Source organism: Stegodyphus dumicola, chromosome 6, assembly GCF_044657685.1.
Source record: "Stegodyphus dumicola isolate Sdum_Otavi_A_Nest chromosome 6, ASM4465768v1".
NCBI classification, from domain to species: Eukaryota; Metazoa; Arthropoda; class Arachnida; order Araneae; family Eresidae; genus Stegodyphus; species Stegodyphus dumicola.
The window spans coordinates 64,679,431-64,702,613 of record NC_140773.1 but is presented as its reverse complement, the minus strand read 5'-3'; the positions used below and the strand labels follow the sequence as shown (position 1 = coordinate 64,702,613).

The 23,183-nt window shown below is 29.0% G+C and overlaps 2 protein-coding genes across 18 annotated transcripts in view; one reads left to right on the top strand and one right to left on the bottom strand.

Annotated features, from left to right (window-relative positions):
* LOC118182393 (uncharacterized) overlaps nucleotides 1-17,729 on the top strand; it is a 130,508-nt gene extending 112,779 nt beyond the window's left edge. The window contains exons 11-12 of one of the 4 annotated variants that reach the window (XR_004757054.2): nucleotides 3,803-4,051; nucleotides 16,075-17,729. Coding sequence is in view for 3 of the 4 variants with exons in the window: in XM_035351735.2 (XP_035207626.1) it covers nucleotides 3,803-3,970 (168 nt within the window). In the remaining variant the exon portion in view is untranslated. Of the gene's footprint in view, nucleotides 1-3,802; nucleotides 6,534-16,074 lie in introns of those variants that run through there. The other 3 variants (XM_035351735.2, XM_035351736.2, XM_035351737.2) reach the window with 3 other exon arrangements.
* A 2,594-nt stretch (nucleotides 17,730-20,323) lies between these two features.
* Nucleotides 20,324-23,183, bottom strand: part of LOC118205064 (DNA-directed RNA polymerase I subunit RPA2-like) — a 233,168-nt gene continuing 230,308 nt past the window's right edge. For all 14 annotated transcript variants that reach the window (XM_085818432.1, XM_085818441.1, XM_085818435.1 and 11 more), the window contains one exon: nucleotides 20,324-21,453. In XM_085818432.1, coding sequence (XP_085674558.1) covers nucleotides 21,223-21,453 — 231 coding nt within the window. In that variant the 3' untranslated portion in view covers nucleotides 20,324-21,222. The remainder of the gene's footprint in view (nucleotides 21,454-23,183) is intronic.

The window sequence follows — 23,183 nt, the reverse complement described above, 5'->3', positions numbered from 1 at the left end:
TCTATTTTTGTTCTTATTTTTGGAATTCTGCTGTACTAAGCATAATAAACATAACATATATTTTCACTCTGTTTGTGTTCTTTTTTCCTTGTGTTTTATGTCATCACCCCCGTATAAACAAAGCGTTTCCGACTATTGCATAGCTATGTATTTTTCCATCGTCTAGGTGTACTATATCTTTGCTGAAACACCCTGTATATATATATAATGTTGTATGATCTTAAATTCATTTAGTGTGAAAACAAATGACTACTACTTGCGCAATTGCTGCAAAGTTAGTTAATAATAATTTATTTCCTAAACAATATTGATTAATTGATTAAAGTTATATTTTGAAAGATGTTTTGAAGTAACTTGAAAGTAAAATGTTAATAATGTTTTAACGGGGACTGGAATTAAATCATCATGAAGAACAAAATTTCAGTTGTAAAAGGAAAAATTAAAAACGTGTAATCATTGTCATTGATCGGAAATTAGTTGACTTTTCAAGGGGAACAAACCAACTCCCGTTCAATGAACAATAATTAATAAAAATACGTAAATATGAAGGTGTTTCGTCTTTACTCGAGTTATAAGGTAAAGCCAAACAGGCAATTCTAGTCAGGCCAAATATTTCCGCTAATAGAAGGGATCACGAACCAATGCTGAAACTCTAAGAACCTATTCGTATGAAGCATTTTAGAAAATTCAATTTGGAGTAAAAAGCAATTTCTGTAGAGAAATCCGAAAAAACTCGAGTAACCGTCCCCGACACCCTCATGTTTATGCATTTGAGTTCTATATTATTTGTAAAAATTAAACATTGGAAATTGTCTTTATGAAATAGAATTCAAAGTAAAATTGAAATAAACGTACAAGATTACAAAATAAGATAAATAATGCAAACTTTGCAAAAACAAATAAAAAAATAATATAAAAATAATATAAAATATATATATATATAATAAGAACAGTGAATGTACATGAAGATATAAAGGCCAGAAAAGGTATTAAGTAACTTACATTCTTTCTAGTGGCGAGTTGGCAAAGTGTTCTCTTCGTGTCTGACTCATAAGTGTAGGGTGTCCGAAAATTCTTAGCGGCAGTGGGGGCTTTGAATAATATCAGTCGGTAAGACTTAGGTGAAGTAATTTATGGTAGTGGGTGGTACTCCGAATTCTTCAGAGATGTATTATGTGGAGTTCTTATTTAAGTGAAACTGTCTGTTAAGATTTTTTTGAAAATACTAGTGAATGGAAATTAATTAATTTCTGGCTAATTGTCGTGTCATAATGATTAAGAATTTAAGAAAGGAAAAAGGAATTTTCACTGTCCAAGAGCTATTAGACAGACTAAAGTCATGAAATAGGCCCATTGTTTTAGTAACAGCATAAGTCTGAAGACAATTAGCTTTTTACAATATATACAACTGAGTAATTACACTATATACAAATCCTTCAACTGATATTCATCCAACTTATACCGCCTTCTCAGGTTTAGGAAAAATTATCATATCCCTATCAGTTAAGTGATTTAGAGTGAGTATTTAATGCCTGCTTTCTTAAGACAATGGTTAATAAATTGAATGGGTATTAGATTATTTTTGAGAATTTTAATAAGGAGCAAAATTTCGCATTGTAAATCTATTGTATCTGTGCATATAATTTTAGTTCGTTAAAATACGTAAATACGAAGCTGTTTCGTCTTTACTCGAGTTATAAGGTAAAGCCAAACCGGCAATTCTAGTCAGGCCAAATATTTCCGCTAATAGAAGGGATCACGAACCAATGCTGATACTCTAAGAACCTTTTCATATGAAGCATTTTAGCCAATTCAATTTGGAGTAAAAAGCAATTTCTGTAGAGAAATCCGAAAAAACTCGAGTAACCGTCCCCGACACCCTCATGTTTATGCATTTGAGTTCTATATTATTTGTAATCGTTAGTGAGTTCTATATTATTTGTTGTTTCATTAAGTAAGTGTAAGACAATTTGGATAAATCTCGGGGTGTTCAATTTTACCAAAATTATTAATTGTAATAAGGTCATCAATATATCTGTAGGTGTGTTTGTAGTAATTTAACTCTTGTGGTTGTAGATTTTTTTGGAAGTTAAATTCTTTGATAAATAAAAAGATATTACAGATCGAGGAGCTGGAATATAAGCCCATTGGCAATCCTCTGACTTGTTTAAAAAGTTGATTTTGAAACTTGATGTAGTTATGAAAAAGGGTGCATTTTAGGTAGGTTTTCCATTTGTCAAGAGTCATAATTTTGAGCATATCAGGGAAGAGTTTAGGCAGATCAAGTAAACTGGTATAGATTTCTTCTAGAGGAAGTGAGGTATATAAGTTTTCAAAGTCATAGTATTTAATGTTTTGGATGTTAATTGTTTGAATGGTATTAATGACAGGAGTGTTATTATGGATGATCCAGCAATAGTTATGATTAGTGTTACAATCATTGAAAATAAATTTACAGATTTTATTAAGATGAATTGAAAAATAATAGTCTACATTTTTCTTGTAATTATTAGTTCCATTAGCTATAAATCTGAATTTTAATGGTGTTTTATGGAATTTGGGAATTGCATAAAGATTAGTAAATCTGTTGTAGTTTGTATTGAAAGTAATATCGAGTTTCTTATGAAAAGTTTTAATCCTGTTTATTATAGATGTTTCTGTAAGGTTGGCTAATTGATAAGTAGTAGCGTTGAGAAGTTCTTTATGAATAATTTCTGCGTAGAATTGTTTTCATATAATGCTAAAGTTATTAGTTGCTTTATCTATTTTTGTAATAGTAAAAAGCTGTTTTAATTTTTTAATATCTGATGTAAGTTGCGACCAATTCAGTGTACTTTTAAACTTGAGGTGACTGATTTCGGTGGATATGCGTTGAAGAATTTTAGCTTTCCATTTTAAGAAGGTATCTATGGATAAATTCAGTAGATAGCTTGCTTTAAATTCGTTGATGTTATTTTCGAAAGTCTTGTAACAGTAATTTTTAGTCATGTTTCTGACTGGTCTAAATTTTGTACCATAACTCATTAGTGTTTTTAGTTGATGGTTTTGTATGATATTCAGGTTGCCAGTAATTATGTGCTGGTGATGAGAATCTACGTAATTGCTGTAAACTGGTGTCTTACAATGTCATTCTGCTTTTCATCTATTTCATGGTGGTTAGTGAGCAAGTTGCTTAAGGTCCTTTGATATTTAAATGCAACCATTGGTATTGTGTCAACTGCGGGGAAGTAATCTTTACAATCTCTGATGATTTTTGAGAAATGAATATTGTCAAACTGCGGATGCAGAAAATTGACTTTAAAATAAATTTTGCATTGAGTGAGACTATTAGAAAGTCTGAAAAGACTAAAATCGAGAATCATGTCTTTAATGATTTTTATGTAGTTGTAGCTTTCTTGAATGAATTTTTTTAGTTTGATAAGGAATTTATTAGTACAGGAGTGTAACCAGTTGAGAAGTTTCTTGGGAAAGTTGTATGAGTCAAAAAAACATTTCAATTGTTTTTTCAATGCAAGTGTATCCAAAGTGGATAAAAATCTCGCATTGTTTTTTATTTTGCTTCCTCTTTTTCCTCTCTGCGTTTTGTTGCTGTAGAGCTTAAATTGGCTGAAAATAGATTTTTTAGAAGTATTTCTAAGATTAAAAAAAGCATAATAACAAATGATATTTTTTTATTAATAAGAGAGATTTTTATATTGCATTTATTAAACTTCAGTTTTATGTAAATAAAATTTATAGCGCATATTTTAATCTTTGTATTTTATTTACTAAGAATATGCATAAATGTGTTTCTTAATTTCAGTCTCGACAGTTAGCACAAGCAGCATCTGATTTGCGAGATCTCATTCGACAAAGGCTTGATAAAGACTCCTTTGTAAAAAGAAGCCAACAAGCTGCATTAGAATCAAGACTACTGAGTATAGAACCTCGCATATCTCAATCTAAAGAAAATCCTGAGGAAAAAACTTAGTTCCCCTTAATTATGTAAAGAACTTTTAACTTCTATTTTGTAAAATATATCGTGTATGTTGATCAAGAGGTTTTTTTTAGAGTGAGTCTTTTTACTATAATATAATACTGTTATAATGAATGTGATTGAAATGTGATAATTTTTCTATTACTTTCACAATATATATAATTGCACATTAGTAGTACTATTTAATTGATTCTAAAAATATTTGTTTAGAATAAACATTTTATTAAAATTGTATATTTCTTTAGTAACTGCATATATATATATATATATATATATATATATATAGGTTTCCTTATTTAATGATTTGGTTCAGTGTTATCTATCTTATTTTAAAATTTTAGAGTTTTATGCCTTGAATGCCTTGAATTTAATATATGTTTGCCACAGCTTTGAAATGACGCATTTAAATCCATCGTACATGCTGAAAACTGATGAATTTTCACTGTCTCCTGAAATTGTTCATAGCTTTTTACAGCTAAATAATTTGTAGGTAGATTTATAGAACATTACTTTGTTTATGGTGAAGTTTTTTTCCCCCTTTGAAATATAAGTGGAAAGCTTAAAGGTGGTACATTTTATAACTTTACTTCATAAATTAGCTATTGAATTTAGATGTCTAGAATGTTAAGGTAGATAATTTGAACTGTTTGAAAATATTGTTCATGATGAATATTATTGGAAAAAGGTAGTTTATGAAAATAATGAAACCCATTCAATTGATTTATACTTCTATTACCTGAGGAGCGATGAAACATGGCATAAATATTTTTATTATCATCAGAATTAATTGTTACTATTAAAAATCATTAAGCGGTATCACTTGATAAGAGTATGAGTTTCTCAAAAAAAGGGGGGTCAGTTTACTGTTTCTTATTTAAATTATTCATGTACATTTTTATGAATTAAGGCAATTTATTACTTGTGAAATTTTGAAGCTAAAATAGTTCAAAGTGAACATCATTATAGGTTTTAAGATGCTAATTAGAACTCGTGTAATTTATATATAACTCAACTTATATATTATTCGAAAACGTTTTTTGCTAATTACTCTAAAATTATGGTATTAATAATGATCATGTTGAATTTTATCAGCTGTTTCATATATGTCTAAGCTTAAAGTGTCATGCTAGTGTTTTATGCTTAATGGCACAAGTCTGGAACTTTTTGTAAAGTAATATGAAAACAATTTATGATTATATATGTTATTTCACATGAAATATAATCCATGTTACATACATATACTGTATTTTATGTAATTTATATTTGTTTTGAGTTATTTTATTTTTACTCATGCAGTAATATTTTTAAGGTTTAATATATACACTAGAGTCATAAGCTATAGAACTTATTCATATTCATTTTGTATATATTCAGTTACAGTTAAAATATACTTAGAAAAATTAAGTGCCAAACTTTTGTGTATATTTATTTTTTATTTTTATAACAGATTTCCTTTTGGGGGAAGAAGATTGTATTTATTGCACATGGAAAAATTAATAATTACAATTAACTAATATGGTTGTTATGTTTCCTGTGACAATATTGTTCTCTATTATTTTATATTAAATCAACAGTGCATAATTATGAATGCTAAAAGCACATCAAACTCAAACTTTTGAATTATATTATCTACATCCATTATTTTAGTAACTTGTTTTTAAAACATTATCATTGTTTTCTTTACAGATTGTAAATTATCATTACTGAGAATTCATTAAAATTTTTTATATGCTCATTCTTAAATTTTTAAATGGCTACTATATGTGCCTGACTTCTAAACTGTGTTGATGTTGTATTTGATATGACAATATAGCAAGTAAAAAAGTTAATTCTGTGCAATTTAATTGATTATTTTAATGAGCCCAATATTTATGTTATCAAACAGCTGCAATGTACACTGCTATTATTTACTTTATAATATTAATAGGAAAAAATAGTTTTAAAAAAGATTTTTCTAATCATATTGTATTCTTACAAACTAGATTTTACTTATTAATCTGAATTTATGAATAAGCAATATATATTTCTTATGCATTAACATATACTTAGTATTGTTAAGAAACATCATTTTTCGCATTATTTTTTAAGTTTTAAAGATTTAAGATTCCTAAATTTTTTGTTTTTATGCTATGAAATAAATTTTGTTTTCCTAGTGTTTTAAAACCAGTCTGTACTTCTCTTCTCAAAGGGCATTAGCATAATTCTAGCTTAAAAAAAATCTGACGTGTACACCACATGACTTCCTTGTACGGAATATTAAATTATACGCATTTTTTCTTGCATTTCATTTAAACTTATTGGATTGAATTAAATCTACTTCGCCGACAGCGCATAAACCACAATAGAATAAATGCATTCTTTAAAATTCACTCTAGTATTTGTTTACCATAGCGACACTCTGGTGCTAGATTCACTTAATACAGTCAAAAGTCGTTAATCCGGACTCGTCGGGACTTCGGCGATTCCGGATTATAGATCATCAGTTTAAATCTGGTAAAATGGCATGCAGAAATTATAAAATTAAAAATATGAAACTGTAATTTACGAAATAAAGAATTATGATCAAAATTTACAAAAAAAAAAAAAAAAAAAAAAAAAAAAAAAGCTTAATATTTATTTGTTTACTTTATTAAACATTTCCTTCAATGTAAGTTGTTTAAGTTGCTTCGTTTTTTATGTGATAATACTTTCTCTTTAATTCTATAAACAGACATAATTTCTTGTTCAGTTACAAAGTTCCGCTGTTCAAGTCCTATAATTGCTGTGTCGAGAATACCGACCAATTTGCCAATCGAAATTTTTTCATTTTCAATAACCTCTGAGTCACTTTCTTCGCTATCGGAAGCGAATTATAATGACGAGGAATTTGATTTAAATTATATCAAAGACGGAGTACATCGAGATGAAATACTACATTTAGTAAGCAATTATAAGCCAAATAAAATAAAAACATCTGCCCTGAAGATAAGGATAGTGCTGACAGATCAACTTCCAGTTCATTGCGTGTGCGCCGCTGCGTTAAAGATAAACAAATGTTAAAGTTTAGATAAACAAAGGATATGCCTTTGTTCATTTTTTGCAGCTATTCCACTTTTTGTTTAATGGACTCCGAAACATTCTTTTGCTTTGTAGATCCGTTACAATTAGTAAATATAAATCGGAAATTCTATTTGACATAATTGAAAGTTCAAGCTTACTTTTATAAAATTACTCTAACAGTGTGCAAAAAATAATAAGCCGGAACCAATTCGAAGATTAAGGAACAACGCAATCTGCAACATTAACTGAAATAGATAATTTTAGCTTAGCTTACACTGTCCGTTATACATTAAACGTGCATTCGTAAATGTATTTTGCGCACATGCACATGCAAATTCGCAGCCGTAAAGGTCTTACGCGACGCATGCGCAGAAAGTTTGTAGCTTTGAGGTCCGGCTTATGGGTGTCCGAATTAACGACTTTTGACTGTAGTATTATATTTTGTTCATATTATAACTCAGAATGCACAAAATTTATATCATTTAGAGAATAGAATTATCTAATCGTTGCCACATGTTCTATTCAAATACTATAATAAAGCTAGAATGATGTATAAAAGAAATAAAGCAAACAAAACAAAAAAAGAAACAGTTTTTCACAGGCGATTTAGTATTTCTCATTCAATTAATTCAGTTCTCACTTCGCAAGAAGGCAGAGATACATAAAAACTCAAAATATCTATATTAAAAATTACGAAGTAAATCTTAAACACTTATTTCCTTGAAAACATTCCAGAAAGGAATAAGCATGATTTAATTGGCAATAATAAATGAAGGCATTATCTTTGTTGTTGCGAAGCTAAGTTTCTCTAGATTGGCAACAAATCCACTAGTCTGCTGTTTCAAATGTAAACAATCAATGGCCACCATAAAAAAAAAGGCTTAGCGGCACTTAAACAACTTTAAAATTGTTGATAATTCTAAAAATATTGCATACAGATTTACTAAAGGCATAAAAATCTTAACCGGAAGATAAAAACAACATAATTCAATCATTTTTAAAGCAAAAAATGTACAATTTACAAACATATAAGAGTAAAGAAACTGAGATCACTGAGCCGGGTAACAGAGTGGTTATATATATAAATATATTTATATATGTTTGGTGCGGCCAATTGCAACCAAAATATGAGGTGCACATCTACATGTTATAGCAGTCCTATATACAAAATTTCAACGTTCTGAGGCTACTCGTTTTTGAGTTATGCGAGATACACACGCACATACGAACGAGAAACAATTGGCACACTGACAACACCATGTGGCGATTGCCTAGTGGGGTTCACGACCGCCAAAGCAACATCTTCTACGCGTGCAGATTCCACAATCTGTCGTCCTCTACCTGGTAAAATTCCCAGCTATCCCGTTCTTTCGAACTTCTTCATCATGTCTCGTAGAGCACGTGGTGTCTTTCGTCCTCGGTGTAAGATCTTCAACCGACGGAATGCTCTTATCACAGCACAGGAGTTCTCGTCATTCTGGTAGAAAAATTTCACTAACAGAGCTTTGTCTTTCAAAGTAGCCATTCTGCATCAGCGAGCTGGAAACAAGTGTCTGTGCAAGGTCTTTCTTCCACTTTTGTAGGGCTCGTCTTTTGGATACGTTGCATAGAAGCTTTATTTCTGCAAATCACGTTACTGCAATATGCACATTACTAGTGTTACAGCGCCACCTATTGGCAACTTCTTGTACTGATTTTTTTTTGTGTAATAAATCTCGAGTGCGTGATCTGAAGTGTCTGTTTTTAAAATTTCATCTCATTATGACCCATACAACACTCTGCACAGGCCTCTGAGTTGGGGAAGTTTAATTTGGGTAACCCTGTATATAAATATATTTACGTTTGGTGCGGCCGATTGCAACCAAAATATGAGGTGCACATCTGCATGTTATAGCAGTCCTTTCAAAATTTCAACATTCTGAGGCTACTAGTTTTTGAGTTATGCGAGATACGCACGTATGTACATACGTTCGTACAGACACCACGAAAAATTCTCTTCAGAATTAATTTTAAAGCAGTTTTATAATTTTTTTCGAGGAAACGAGTTTTTTATTTTCTCTTTACGTACAGATATCACGCAAAACCATCATTAAATTGCATTCGATAGCGGTCAAAATGGATATTTTCGTTGAAATATGCTGCCTGAAACTTTTTGCCATTACAATACTTTCTTTTTACTTCGTACAAGGAAGTAAAAATGTGATTTGATTGCCAGGTGTTGTAAATATCCACAAAAAAGAAAGTGATTATGGTGAGCAAAAAATTGGCAATTCCTTCAGTATTTTTACAACATAAGTTATTTAACATAGATATATATATATACAGAGAGAGATATATCAGTTTAATGTAAGTTTACATTTATTATACAATACAATTTTGTCAACAATTTGTTTAAAATAAAAACATAATTCAATAGTACTTACATAATATATACATTAATTATTGTTTTTAATGCAATTATGTAAGCAATTTATTTAAAATAACATATATAAGTATGCCAAAAAATTCTATATATTGTTTTGTTAGCAAATGATTTTTTAAAAATAAAACATACATAACATGCCAAAAAAATTATTTTTTTACATACTCTTGCTGATGGCTGAAGATCAGCAGTTACAGTAATAGGCCTCAAATATCAACTATAGCTGCTTTTTCTGTTGATTTAAAATAGAAAATATCAAGCATGATGAGCATTTTACAATAAAAAAAAAATTGCTGTATTGACACAGCGCAGTTACAAAAACTAGTTTGATATTAGTCAACTGTTTGTTTTTCACACATGCACTCTGTGTTTGCTGTGGATACACAGAGCAGTAACCATAAATTTCTGAAACCTTTTTTCCTGCCTGTTCACCTAGAAACAATTCTGCAACATAGGTAACCCTCATGTAACACGGTAGATAGGTTTATAGAAAATACCGTGTTGTACGAGACCCAGAGCCAGTATAAAAGGGTGGTTACATTCTGAAAACTTATCAAAAACAATTTTTTTTTTAATTCTACATAAACAACTTAATTTTTAGTAAACACACACACATATATATATATGTACAACACAAAGGAAAAATATTACAAATTTTAATTTAATGCAACTTTAGTTTAATAAATTTCTTCATTGTTACTGCTCGGTACAATCGACCGAGAACATTTTTTTTGGTAGAATGAGATCGCTTTCACTTTCAGAATTTCTTTCTTCATTTAATGTTCTAGCATTTTCTTCCTCTCTTTAAAAAAATCTGTGATTTTACTTTGCTTACTAGTTCTTACTGGGTCAGTGTAAATTTCTCGATGTGGAGCTAGACAGTTTTGCAACTCCCTTTTGAATTTTCTGCTTATTTCAGCGGAAGGGTCTGCAGTAAAGAAAAATGATTCAGGATTTTCAACTAAGCTTAGGCCTTCTTTTAATTTTTTTAAATAATTAATTATTAACTGCACAATCTTCATTAGTGCTGGTGTCCTCAGAATCGATTTGATTTACGGCTTCGGATGCCATTTCTATCAAATCTGCTTTGTTAATTTCTTCTTCCGCTAATAAATCTTCAACGTCCTCAATAGCCATTTCATCAAAACCTTTATCTCCGATTGATTTAGCCACCAAGTTCTATTAAGCCACCAATTCCATTTTCTGACGATTAACACACATTTTCTATTTCAAATGAAGAAGGCTATATCTTCTTCTAACATGCATTTAACATAGATGCTTTCGGCTCTTTCTGAGACAAAGCTACAATGTCGATACAGTACTGTCCTGTATGTCTGTCTTCCAAGCTTCCATTAGATTAATTGATTTTGAATAGGTTACGTCAAAAATTCACTGTAATGCTCTTCTTATGTAATATGTTTTAAAGGAATAAATAATATCTTGATCCAATGGTTGGAGTAACGAAGTAGTGTTAGGTTTTAGGAACAGTATTTTGATGCTGGAATGATTCAAATCTTGTGGGTGACATGGAGCATTATGTAATAGTAATAGCGCCTTGAAGCTCAAATTTTTCTGCCCTAAATAACATTAAGCGTCTGGCACAAAGCAATTTAAAGCTTCATTATCCACGTCCCAGTAGCTTCACAATCGGCCAATGCAGATTCTCCTTGAATTCTTAGGCTATAAATTGCAAGAAGCTTTTTGAAATTTTCGAACCAACCTTTACTTGCCACAAAATCTGGTTTGACAGAAGATTCTCCGTATTCTTTAAAAGTGCTTGAAAATTTTGAGTGCTTTTTGTTTAATGATATTAACACCCAACAGAATTCTTTTTTGGCAGCTATCATCAATCCAAACGCTGAATGCTTTTTCCATCTTCTCAATTATTGGTGCCCGGAGGCAAACTGCATGTTTTGCGAATGTCAAAGATCCTGCAACAACTGCTCTACTTATTTCTTTTTTATTTTTCTTAACAGTCCAGACTGTTGCTTTATTCAAATTAAAAGTTTTTCCAATGTGAGATGCCATTTCTCCTTTTACAAGACAGTCCAAAATTTGCATATTTACTTTAAAGAAATGAATTTCCTCTTAAACTTTTTTTTTTTTTTTTTTTATCTTTATTGGACATGTTTTGGGACTGAAACTTAATGTCTTAAAGATGAAAAAGTTATTCTTTGACACACCATGGCTCGATGCAGACTGCCGACCAGCAGCATGCGACACTTTTGCTTTCAGGCAGCGGAGATGAGGATTCAAATTTTGGAAGCCGAACGTGCAGTTTGTGCATTTTAGAGCACTTATTGTGACCTCATGTTGTTCACCTTCTGCGATAGTGAGGTTTCTTCTTTGTTATCTGGTGATTGTGCTTTTTTGAAAGCTGGGTATTGTTTCTGTTATGCTATTGGGCTCTGAATGTAATGGAAGGAAACGATTTTCCTCCGTTACCGGTTAAGAATTCAACCGTCGCTCTCCACCACGTGGCTCATCTCCCTGAGGACATTTGTTCTTACGGGTACCGGATCTTTGAAGACAACTGGCAGAACGTACAAAACAAGGATTTTTATGTTTTAAATTACTATATGGGTGCTTTGCTCAATATGGAAAACCTTCGTGTGGAGTTTGTGAAATTTCTTTGGATTGCTTGGGCAATTTTCTTATCGTGTTAGAGAGAAACCGTGTTATAAGAAAATCGTGCTGTAGAAGGGTTCTTGCAATTTATGAATTGTGTTATAGCAAACCCGTGTTACATGATACCGTGTTATATTAAGGCTACTTGTATTTACATTATCCAGAACACATAATTTAAAAGTATGAATAGCATGTACATTTTAAAATAAATACACATAGTATGGTATCTATCTTGGGTACTTGTGCATAACAGAATGTGAAATCCCCCCCACAAGAAAAAGGATAATATAAAAAATTGTTATAAACAAAGAAATGAGTATTTGTAAATACATAGTTGAGGCCATTTAAGTTATGTTAAAAAATTGATTACATGCAAAGTCACTGTGCTTTCATATTTTACATAGATATTCATGAATTAGGTATAAAAGATAATATTTATATAACAGGTAAATTTTAATGTAGATTTCATATATTGAGGTAAAAGAATAAAATTAAAAAGGAGCTTTAAGTAAATCTCAGGAAACTGAATATTACCATAAATGAAAATTAGAACACAAATGTACTATATGTTAACTTCACAAAAGTGTCTTCTGTAAGCCTCATAGCGATAAAATAATGTCTTATGAGAAAATGTGACCTTTTTTCCTGTAGGCTGTTCTAAAAATTTTGTGTGTTGTTACAAAAATTATGAACATGTTTCCATATTGTGTGAAGTAAGCAGGTGCAAATCAAACTAATCTTTTTACTTCTTAGCTTACTTTAATAATATTTCACACATTAAAAAAACTCATTATTTGTGTTTTAAGAATTATTATTATTCTAGACAGAGGTGCAAAATATATGACATTAAAATATTTTTTGATTTACAGTAATAGTATGCAAATGTATATAAAATTATCAATTAGTGATTTGATGATCATATAGGTTAGCTGTATTAAAAATATTAGATGTATTGTTTCAATTATATATATTATTAAAAATATTAGAAGGTAAACATCTTATGAAACAATGAATAGCAGAGCTAGTGAGAATTGAAAATTTAACAGGATCTGGAGATGAAAAATAAAATACCCCATGCCTTCATGGATGATAAATGCTCTTGTAGTGTAATGTATCATAACACATAAAAAAAGTGCAGTGACAAAGATATATCTAATTTTAAAAAAAGGAAGCATTGTTTCTACTTGAAAATATGCATTCTACTGTAAGGCAAGATATTTTAAAAAATAATGAGTCTATAATATAATGCAGGCATTTGCAAACTTTTTTAGCTGTGCTTAATAATTAATTAAAATGTATGTATTAAGAAGACATTTCAGGTCAGTGGTATTTTCATTTTAGAAAAATCTTTCTTAACCCTTTCCAGCACGCTACCTTTTAAAGTTGGAATTTCGATTAAAAAAAAAAAAGGCAGGCAGTTTAATTAGGCCTAGAGGAGTACACAAGTAAAATTTTGTAAAGATAGCACTTATTGTTTTAATTCTGTGAGTGTGTCTGAAGCAGACACACTGATTAAATAGAGCTTCGAAAAGAGTTCTGAAACAAGCATTGATGGGAAGCACTGAAAAGAGTAAGAGATTTTGCCTATGATTAAAAAATACTAGATTCTGAATACCATAGCAGATTTAGCATTATCCAGGGTGTGCCACGGGGAGATCTGCTACTGTACATCTCCCTAAAAAGCTCATTTTTGGTTATATGATGACTACATGCTTATGAATGAAGAAAAAAAAAAGTAACTTGGGTGTATAATATTTAAACTTTAGTCTATTTTTTTCATCATGGTACTTTTCGAAGAAAGTGACACCACCTTTGAAAAAAGACAACTCAATATTGCATGTTTTGCACATGTGCTGAGATCCATATGAAATTCACTATCTGAAAGCAATTAGAAATGGTCAATCCAAAAAAAAATTAACTAATATTATACCCACAGTTTGAAATTATAAACCATAAAATAAAAATATAAATGCCTACAACTCAAAACTATTAATTGGAGTGCTAAGAAAACTTCTTTGAACCAAAGAGAACTGCTCTAGTGAAAAACCAAACAGCTAACTGATAAAAGTATCCTTGACCTTCAGAAAATCACCCTAACAATTTCTTAGTTGATAACCAAAAATGAGCTGCAGAGAAACAAAGATACAGCTGCCTCTCAGTGACCTAGACTTGCAGTGATTTCAGTCTGGGAACACTTCGGTTCACCGCTCGATTTTAGGCAAGATTTCATGGTAAAAATTTAAAACTAATATAGAATAGGAGATTAGCATACAACCAAAAAAATAACGTAGAAATTTCCTTTCAAACAATTCCTTTTATACCCTAAAAAAATCTGGAAGATTTCTTCGAAAAATGAGGGTCTTAAAAAACTAAACATGGCTAAAATATATGGACTGGTTTGTGTTGAGCTGCCATCTGCTATAAATAAAGAAGGTTCAGAGTAACCTATGGTAACCTTCAAATCCTTTTTCATTCAATTTTTCTGTGCGTACAAAAGGAAATTTTTAGGTATGCCCAGAACGGGCACACCATGCCGCAAAGGGTTAATGACTATTAAGATAAACTTTATTGAGAAAATAATTACAGTACACTTTAAGCATTAAAATTATAGTTGTTATAAAACAAACAGAACTAAATGAATTTTTCTCTTCGAGATAAATGACTTTCCCTGATGTTGAACTTGTGTTGTCAGTTTAGTCAACTCTGGTTTATAGTTAGACCTCATAAGACAAATTCAAGAATCTGAAGTTTTGGTAGTCGAGCTGCTCTTATTCTTACTTAAAATAAATTTCATGTGTGAAGATATTTGCTAACATTTTTAAAAGGTGAATTGAATGTGGACACGACAACATTAATCAGTTTATTGGAATTATGGATTGGCATTGCCAAACATTGATTTCTCTTTGAAATTATTCTGCAGTTTTTATTTTGTAAAAGAAAATTACATGTTCCTTACTGTAATTTTGTAATAAAACTAAAATATTAGTATTATTATTTATTTTAGTTTTTTAATATATCCTTCAAGTGATCATTTCATGTTTATGTTTTATAATTTATCTTTATATATTATACTTTAATTTTTAAAACTCAAGTGGGTCACTTAAAATTATGAAATTATTCATAGGTTGCCGAGGCCTGATATAATGCATTGCTTAAATACCACAGAAATGAAAAATAATAGCAACATAATCAAACACAGGAATGAAAATTTATGTATTGCTAATATAAATAAATCATGTACCTGTCTTCAGTTTAATTGAAATTCTTGCACACTTTATGTTTTCGAAATGTTGAAACTTCATTTAATACTAGTTATTGATTGTACACTATCAATAACTCCACTATATTTGTTTGAGTTACCATGGAAGTTTAATCAGATTGACATTTTAATCGGTATCTTTAAAACAAATTTTTATGTTAATATTTAGACTTCCTTATAATGTATAAAGTAACAATTAAGTTGATATTGTAATCACTATCATTTTACATTTATTTAAATCTCTTAGAAATGTGTTGTAAAGAAATTTTATATTCTATGGAGCTATCGTTGGAGATTATATTAGAAATGTAGGATTCTTGCTGAAATTTATCTTTTAATTGCATTGACTTTGCTTGATTTTCCACGATGAATTAGTTGGTAAATTATTTATGAATAACTGAAAGATGTTATTTATTTACTGTGAAATATAATGACTAAACTGAAAACATTATGAAAATCTAATTTATCTTACTCATATTATGTTGTAAATGAAAAATACATGGAGAAAATGCCTAGAAATCATTCAAAAAGCAGGGTTTTAAATTTCAGATTAAATAAAAAGCTATTCATTCTACAAAAGAAGTTTATAGCAGTGAATAATAAATATTACTCCAATGATGTTTGAAAGTAAAATTGTGAAGTTAAGAATTACACTGGATGAAACAAATGTTTAATGAACATAGTTATTTATTATAATGCATAAACCATGCAATATAGTGATTTTAAAATTGCAGTATTTATTTTTGATAGGCAATCATAGTTTTAAAGAGAAGAGAGGAAGGATGGACAATAGCTCACCAACATGTAAACAAGAAAAGCACGAGACTAAAAACTGAAGTATAAATAATGAAGAGCAATGTCTAGAAATTAAAGAATTTGGAAAATTTAATTTTTTTCTTTTCTGAAATATTTCTTTTGCAAAGGTACTAGAAGAGGTATACCTGCAGAACAATAATTCAGTAAAAATAAATTGATAAAAGGAAAAAAAAATCAAGAAGTTATGTCCAATATTCTAAAGTTGCCAAAATATATCAATGTATTGCAGCTAAACAAATTCACGTAATATTAGTGTTTTAGTCAATGCATATAATTGCATTTCATTATAAACATGAAATTTGTACATCTGTAACTTTACTTGGATAGATAACAAATTTTAAATTTGCATATTTTCTAAACTGCTGCTTTAAATATTCTTTCGCAGATTATTTAGATGTTACTTTTAATATCTTATTTTCATCAGTAAAATACATTTATTTCACAAAAATTTTCTCATTGAAATTTTTATGGTAACCCTTTGAGAAATGTTTTAAAACAACTTTGATTGTACAATAAAATGTACATATTTTGGCTTTAGGCTATTACTTTATTGGTTTATGTGAGATATTAAGATAATTTTTCATAAAATGAAATTTATTAATATATATGTGAAAAGTAAAAAAATGTTGAAAATTTGCGAGCTTCTTCACGTTAAAATTAATTTATATTACAATGTGTTATGAACTTGATTTGTGCTTTATTTGGGAGAAAATAGCAAGATTAAATAATCAAATATATAAGAAGCATACATTAGTTATTACGACCCAGCATTAACAAAGTATTCAAATAGTACTTCTGTAATTTCCACTTTTTATAATATGTGCAAAAAAATAGTAATGTTAAAATTTTCTGTTATGTGTAACACCTAGATTTCTTAATATTTTTCATTAGTATCATAGTTTAATAGCTTCATAAGTTTCTTTAAAAATTGTATCAATTGTTAAAGTATATGCACAATCAATTATGCTACAGAAGTTATCGACTTTCTGTATATACCTATATATGATTTAGTGATGCTCAAAAATTATTAAATTCCTTTCCCCTTTTTTATGTGTGTATGTTGTACACAAACATATCACAAGCACAAATATTTGGTTTTGTCTTACAATTGTTTTAATTATCTGTATTAGTTATTAATTTAATAGATATGTTATTAATTATCTGTATTTGAAACTTTTGCATTTAATAACTGTATATAAAAAATTTAAGAATCTTTGTATACTTTTATAATTAGTAATATTTTTAAATATATATTTCTTATTTAATGTAGATGCTTTTTAGGCATTAGGTTTTTATAAATGCATTATGTCAAAAATAACTATGCACTGCTAGAAATTACTAAATAGATACAATATTATTTTATTATTAATTTTTAGCACTAAATATCTGACTTGTGATTCTTTACATTCTTTTGTCTAAAATATTAGTGAAAGAATATTTTTTGGGGGGTCAAAGTAATCTCACTGCCCAGATTATATAAAGAAGAATTTAATTTTTATTTATGCATTTAAAAGATCTGAATTTTTGTAATATTTTTGTTTTAAAATCAAATGTATTTGTCTGTAATAAATAAGTGAAACATTCTGAAATTTTGCAGCAGAATGTATGTGCCTGTTTTATATTATAATTATTAATCAAACATCATCACAAAATTTGGAATTGGAAATAACTCATCAGGATGTTTTTGTACACTGACATACACTAAAGCCTGCAATTTCCAGACTGGATATCACTGCAATTAAACTTTTAGAAAGGTCATGATTTTAGAATTGGTGATTGATAGTGTGTAATGTGTTTTTTTTTTATGTACCCTTAAAATCGACACAAATTTTATACATAGAGAGCGTAGACCACATGAGAAGGATCAACTCGCATCATTTGGTATGATCCTCATAATAATGTATGATTGTAATGTTTGTATAATTAAGTGAACGTTTTAAGTATTTACTTAACCTTGCATTAATGCAGCTATTTCTCTATAGATTACAAATAGTTGTGTTGAAGTGCTGAAATACCCCGGCACACTAACACAAAGTTAAGAAATTTGTAGTGGTAAGCAACAGCATCATTATTAGGCAGCTATGTTTTAAAATATACTGGTTCCCTGAATTGAAATCCTGATAACTTACTTTAAGATAATGCAGTATTCATCACATTTGATTTTGTAACTAAGATGTAAAATCGGCATGCTTCATTAATATTAGCCTGTGTTGTCTTAGCTTATGTACTGAGATACAGCATAAAAATTTGAGATTAGGAATGACAGGTTTAAAATTGACCACAGCCATTTTTAGATAAAATTCTGAGACACCATTTACTGAACAAACAAGGATTGAAATGTCATGGGCTGGTTTAAAACAGGCTTAATTTAATATATGAGTTTTATCTGATTTAAACCCTATAAACAGTTATATTAAGTGAAATATGGATGTAAAAACATGTCAGAAAAATTCACTTCCTATGATCAATTAAGCATTAAATTTTATCTGTTCAATCTTATTATTTTCATTAGCCTGCATTTTCAGTGTCTGAACAAAGTCCACAGTTGATTGATCATCAAATTTTATCTGTTCAATTTTATAATTTTCATTAATCTGTATTTTGATGTCTGAACTAATTTTCACATGCTACATGGTTATGTTTGCACATAAGCTTAATAATATATTCATTTTTAATTAAACATGTTTTCAACTATTAATTAAACATGTTTTGTCTTTTAAGTGTTGGTGTAAAAGAGTATCTATCCACAGCATTTGCTATTTGTACTCATGTTCTAGTCACACAGAGTGCTTATATCTACTCAAACTAAATACTTTCAGAAACAGATAAAAACCTGCATCTTTCCATAACTAATATTTGCAGATTGGAGACAAAAAGACCCAATGCAGAACTTTATTTTTTTGTGGCTGTCATTGTTGATACTTGATCAAAAATACTTACAGTGGCAACTGGATGGAACAGCTTTTAAGTTCTTTTCACATGCAGAATAAATAATTAAATATCATGAATTTTTGCTATCTCATCCTTATATACTTTTAGCAGTTATTAATAGCATATCTTGATCTTTGAGATGTTTATTATTATCTCATCTTTATATGCTTTTAGCAGTTACTAAAAACACATCTGTTTTGAAGGTTTCATAATGAAGCTAGGTAGCAATTTTCGTCTAATATTACAGTAGGGAAATGTAGGAAAATGGGGCATTACTCAAAGGTTATTCCTAAAACCAAGCTGCTGTATAGACATAAGCTCTGAAGAAATCTGCTGTATTTGAGGAATATATGATGGAAAATAGGTGAGTGATAGTCTTTCAGACTGATACAAAAATGGGCATCAAAATGCCTGTCAAACTCTGAATTTTGGATAATCTAGATAGAAGTAAATAAAAACTACTAGCACCATGGAAAATAAATAAATTTCTTAACTCTTTTCTTTGAGACCTAAGTATCAAAGATGTTAGTAAAATATTATAAAATTAAATTTTAATTACTTGCCTTCTATGATATGGAGAAATTATTTGATTATATATTTTTTAGAATTCATGCAAACCTTCGCATTTGAAAAACCTGTGATTTTATATTCATTCTTAAAATTTAATTGAAAACTAGGGCGAAAGACATCCTTTTTTTAGTGTAGATTTTGAGGGAAATCGTACACAAGTCCCTTTTTTCGGGAGGGGGAAAAAATTACAAAGGCAGCAGATGACCAAATTAAGATTTTTTTTTCTCTCTCCTGAAAAAGAGGGGCCAATGTTTGATTACTCGACATCAAAAGAATTTTTTTCAAAACCTACACATAATAAAGGTTGCAGCCAAATTTTAAATATTTATCAAGACTTTAATAGCACGAGAAAAATATCTTATTTTGTATTTTTCCATACATATTCCAGGTAAATTTAATGATTCTTGCAAATCTGTTGTTTCAATCCAGTTTCCACAAAAAGTTATAAAATTTCTGCTCAACTTTCAACAGCTGATCAACTACTAAGAGCTACGCTGTGTGAGAGAATTTAAAAAAATTGTGAAATTCAAATGTTTTAAGACAGAAAAAATACTTTCAATATTCAAAATGCTTGATCACTAATCTTAATATAAAAAATAATTATGAAAATAACATAGTTCTGTTTTAAAATCATTTATATAGTATATATATATATATCTTTTGAAAAAGTAAATAATACGCACACATTCATAAAATTTTTAATAAGCATAAACTTTACAAAATATTTCAAATATGTACACGATTTATACAAAAAATTTCTGATATCTTGCCAACTTGCCTTGCTGCAGAAACTGAAAAATATTTATAAAAATTTACGAAAATCAGATTATCAAGGAACTGGGAAAAAATATTTCAAATATGTACACATTTTATACAAAAGTTTTCTGATATCTTGCCAACTTTTTCAACTTCTGTCATCGTCTTGCCTTGGTGCAGAAACCAAAAAATATTTATAAAAATTTACGAAAATCAGATTATCAAGGAACTAGAAATACTTTTATCTTGGTTCAATTGATAGAATTGCACAAATAAATTCCTATGAAGTTACCTTTTCCCTCTTATTCTGTTCATAATCTTCTTATTCTCAAAATCAAAGAACATCAAATAATTTAATTATAGTTTTTAGAGGAAATTTCATTTTATTTTTTGTATAAATAATAACATGTTTAGCAAAAGTAACCTAAAGAACTTTTGATTTTGCTGAAGAAAAATCAGAATTAGTTCCACATTTGAACACAGAGGGATGATTTACTTTATTTTTCTTTACTGTGTATTCCAGAATATTCAATCTTATCACCACTTTTCTCTTCTTTCGTTCCTCTTTATTTTCATATTAATTTTGTTATCAAGCAGAGTATCTTTTGTTTAAGGCACTTTCCCTCAATTCTAATTTGATTGGCTTTTGAACAGAAAAAAAAAAATAAATAAAATAAAATAAATATACAAAATAATACATAAAAGTATTAGATTTAAAATGAAATTCTACCCTCATAGAATAGAAAATCAAACTCAAATAACACTGCAAGTGGTTTTAAGATTGCAATAAAATTTTCACAATATCTATTATCATTTGCATACACATTAAGGAATAATGTTATTGCAATTATCCTCAGTACAAAATTCCACTTTTATGCCCATAACTGAAAGTTCAGCTATAAGATAAACTAATACGTATGGAATGCATATCTTGTGAACTTTTGATTTCCTGCATACATTGCAGGTCTTATTTTCTTTTAAATTATCATGTAGATTTTCTTCCGCATGCTGAAGAACTGGATATAGCATTGTATGACATCTTAAACAAATATATGCCTGCAAAAAAAAAGAAAAAAAAAAAAAAAAAAAAGATTCATTATGTTGCATTAATTTTACCCATTTAAAATTATTACAGGTATAAAATTATTACAGTTCTAACATCCATTCAAAAGTTTTTAGGATAAGCCTTTATTGTATTAATTGTACCCTACTTAAAAATACTATAGGTTCTCTATTTCCATTTTATATGCATCATACACAGTGATCACTGTATTATAATTTATAATTTCTCTCTCATTTAGGCTATGTTTTATCTCCATCATGCAAACAGTACTTTGAATTACTGTTGAAAATAAAAAAGTGAATGTACCTGCCACCGTATGTTATATCAAGAGAGAAAAGTAAAAGTTAAAAATTTAACAGAATTTATGTAACATAACTCTGAAAAATGCCTATTACCATGGAGCATTTTAAAAACTATGTGTTGAGAAGACAATCAGATATTAAAACAGTCAGTTATTATATTACCTATTTTATTATAAGCCAACTGCTTTAATAAAGCCAGAAAGCAATTTTGACTAAGTATGTAAATGGATAATACCTGATACATATACTGCAAGAAAAGGAGGGTTAAAAACTTAGATGTACTTTTTTAGCTTAAAATGGTAGAAATAAAAAATTGTAAAAACATACATTAATATTTAAATAATAAAGGAGAATAAACATATATAGATTGCAATCTACAGTTTGTCTGTAAAAATTTTTTCATGTCTTAAGGCATACTTCCAGTTACAAATATTTTTTTATCATTATTTTATTTAAAAAAATTAATCTAATAAATATTATAAAATCTAACTTTTTTATGGTCCTTTGGTTCATATATTTATAATCCATAAAGTTTATAGTCATCTGCCCCCCCAAAAAAAACACAAAAGGATTTTCATAAACAAAATTTGACCGAGATATTTAATGTCACATTTTTAGATTGTTATTTCTATGTGCCAACAATAACATTTATCACTTACCTTGAAGAGTCAGTTAAAAAATAAATAAGGATAATTCAAAGTCGATTTTTTTTCATTCATCATTCAGCAGTATTCTTATAATTTACTACTATGTAATATTCTTTAACTTCTAATTTTGCGACATAGTTAAAAGTCAAAAATCTTGAATAGTCTAACATTCAGATGTCCAGAGCATCCACAATTCTTCTCTCAAAGTCTAGGAATGAAGAATTTAAATCATTAACCTACGATTTATGTTTCAACTACCTGGGTCCAAAACATAAAGCAGATCGCGCAACCTCAGAGCCATTCCACAGTTTGGCAAATCGGTCTTAAGTTGTACCAAATGTGTACGACTTATGAAGTATAAATACATGTGTAAGATACAACTGGTTTATTTTATGGAATATTTGATAAGTAATTACAACCTGATGTAATAATTGTGGTAAATATACCACAAAGGTTTATTATCAGTCACTAAAATATAACATAAATCAATAACATTTATCTGCAATTCCTGAATAATTAGCCTTTATAAAAAAACTCAATAATAAAAAATTAATAATCTTCAGTGGTGTGATAACGTTATAAACATACTGGTACATGTAATGGAACTTTGCACCTCTTGTGCTCCCATGTTATTTCACTATATTTTTTATTTTTCATTCAAACTTTATAAGCTTAATTTTGATCTTGTTGGGTCAATATGTTTAGGAAAATTAGTCCAATGTTTCGCGTTCAGTCTCTCCGATATATCTCCATACGATAATTGTCCTTTATAAT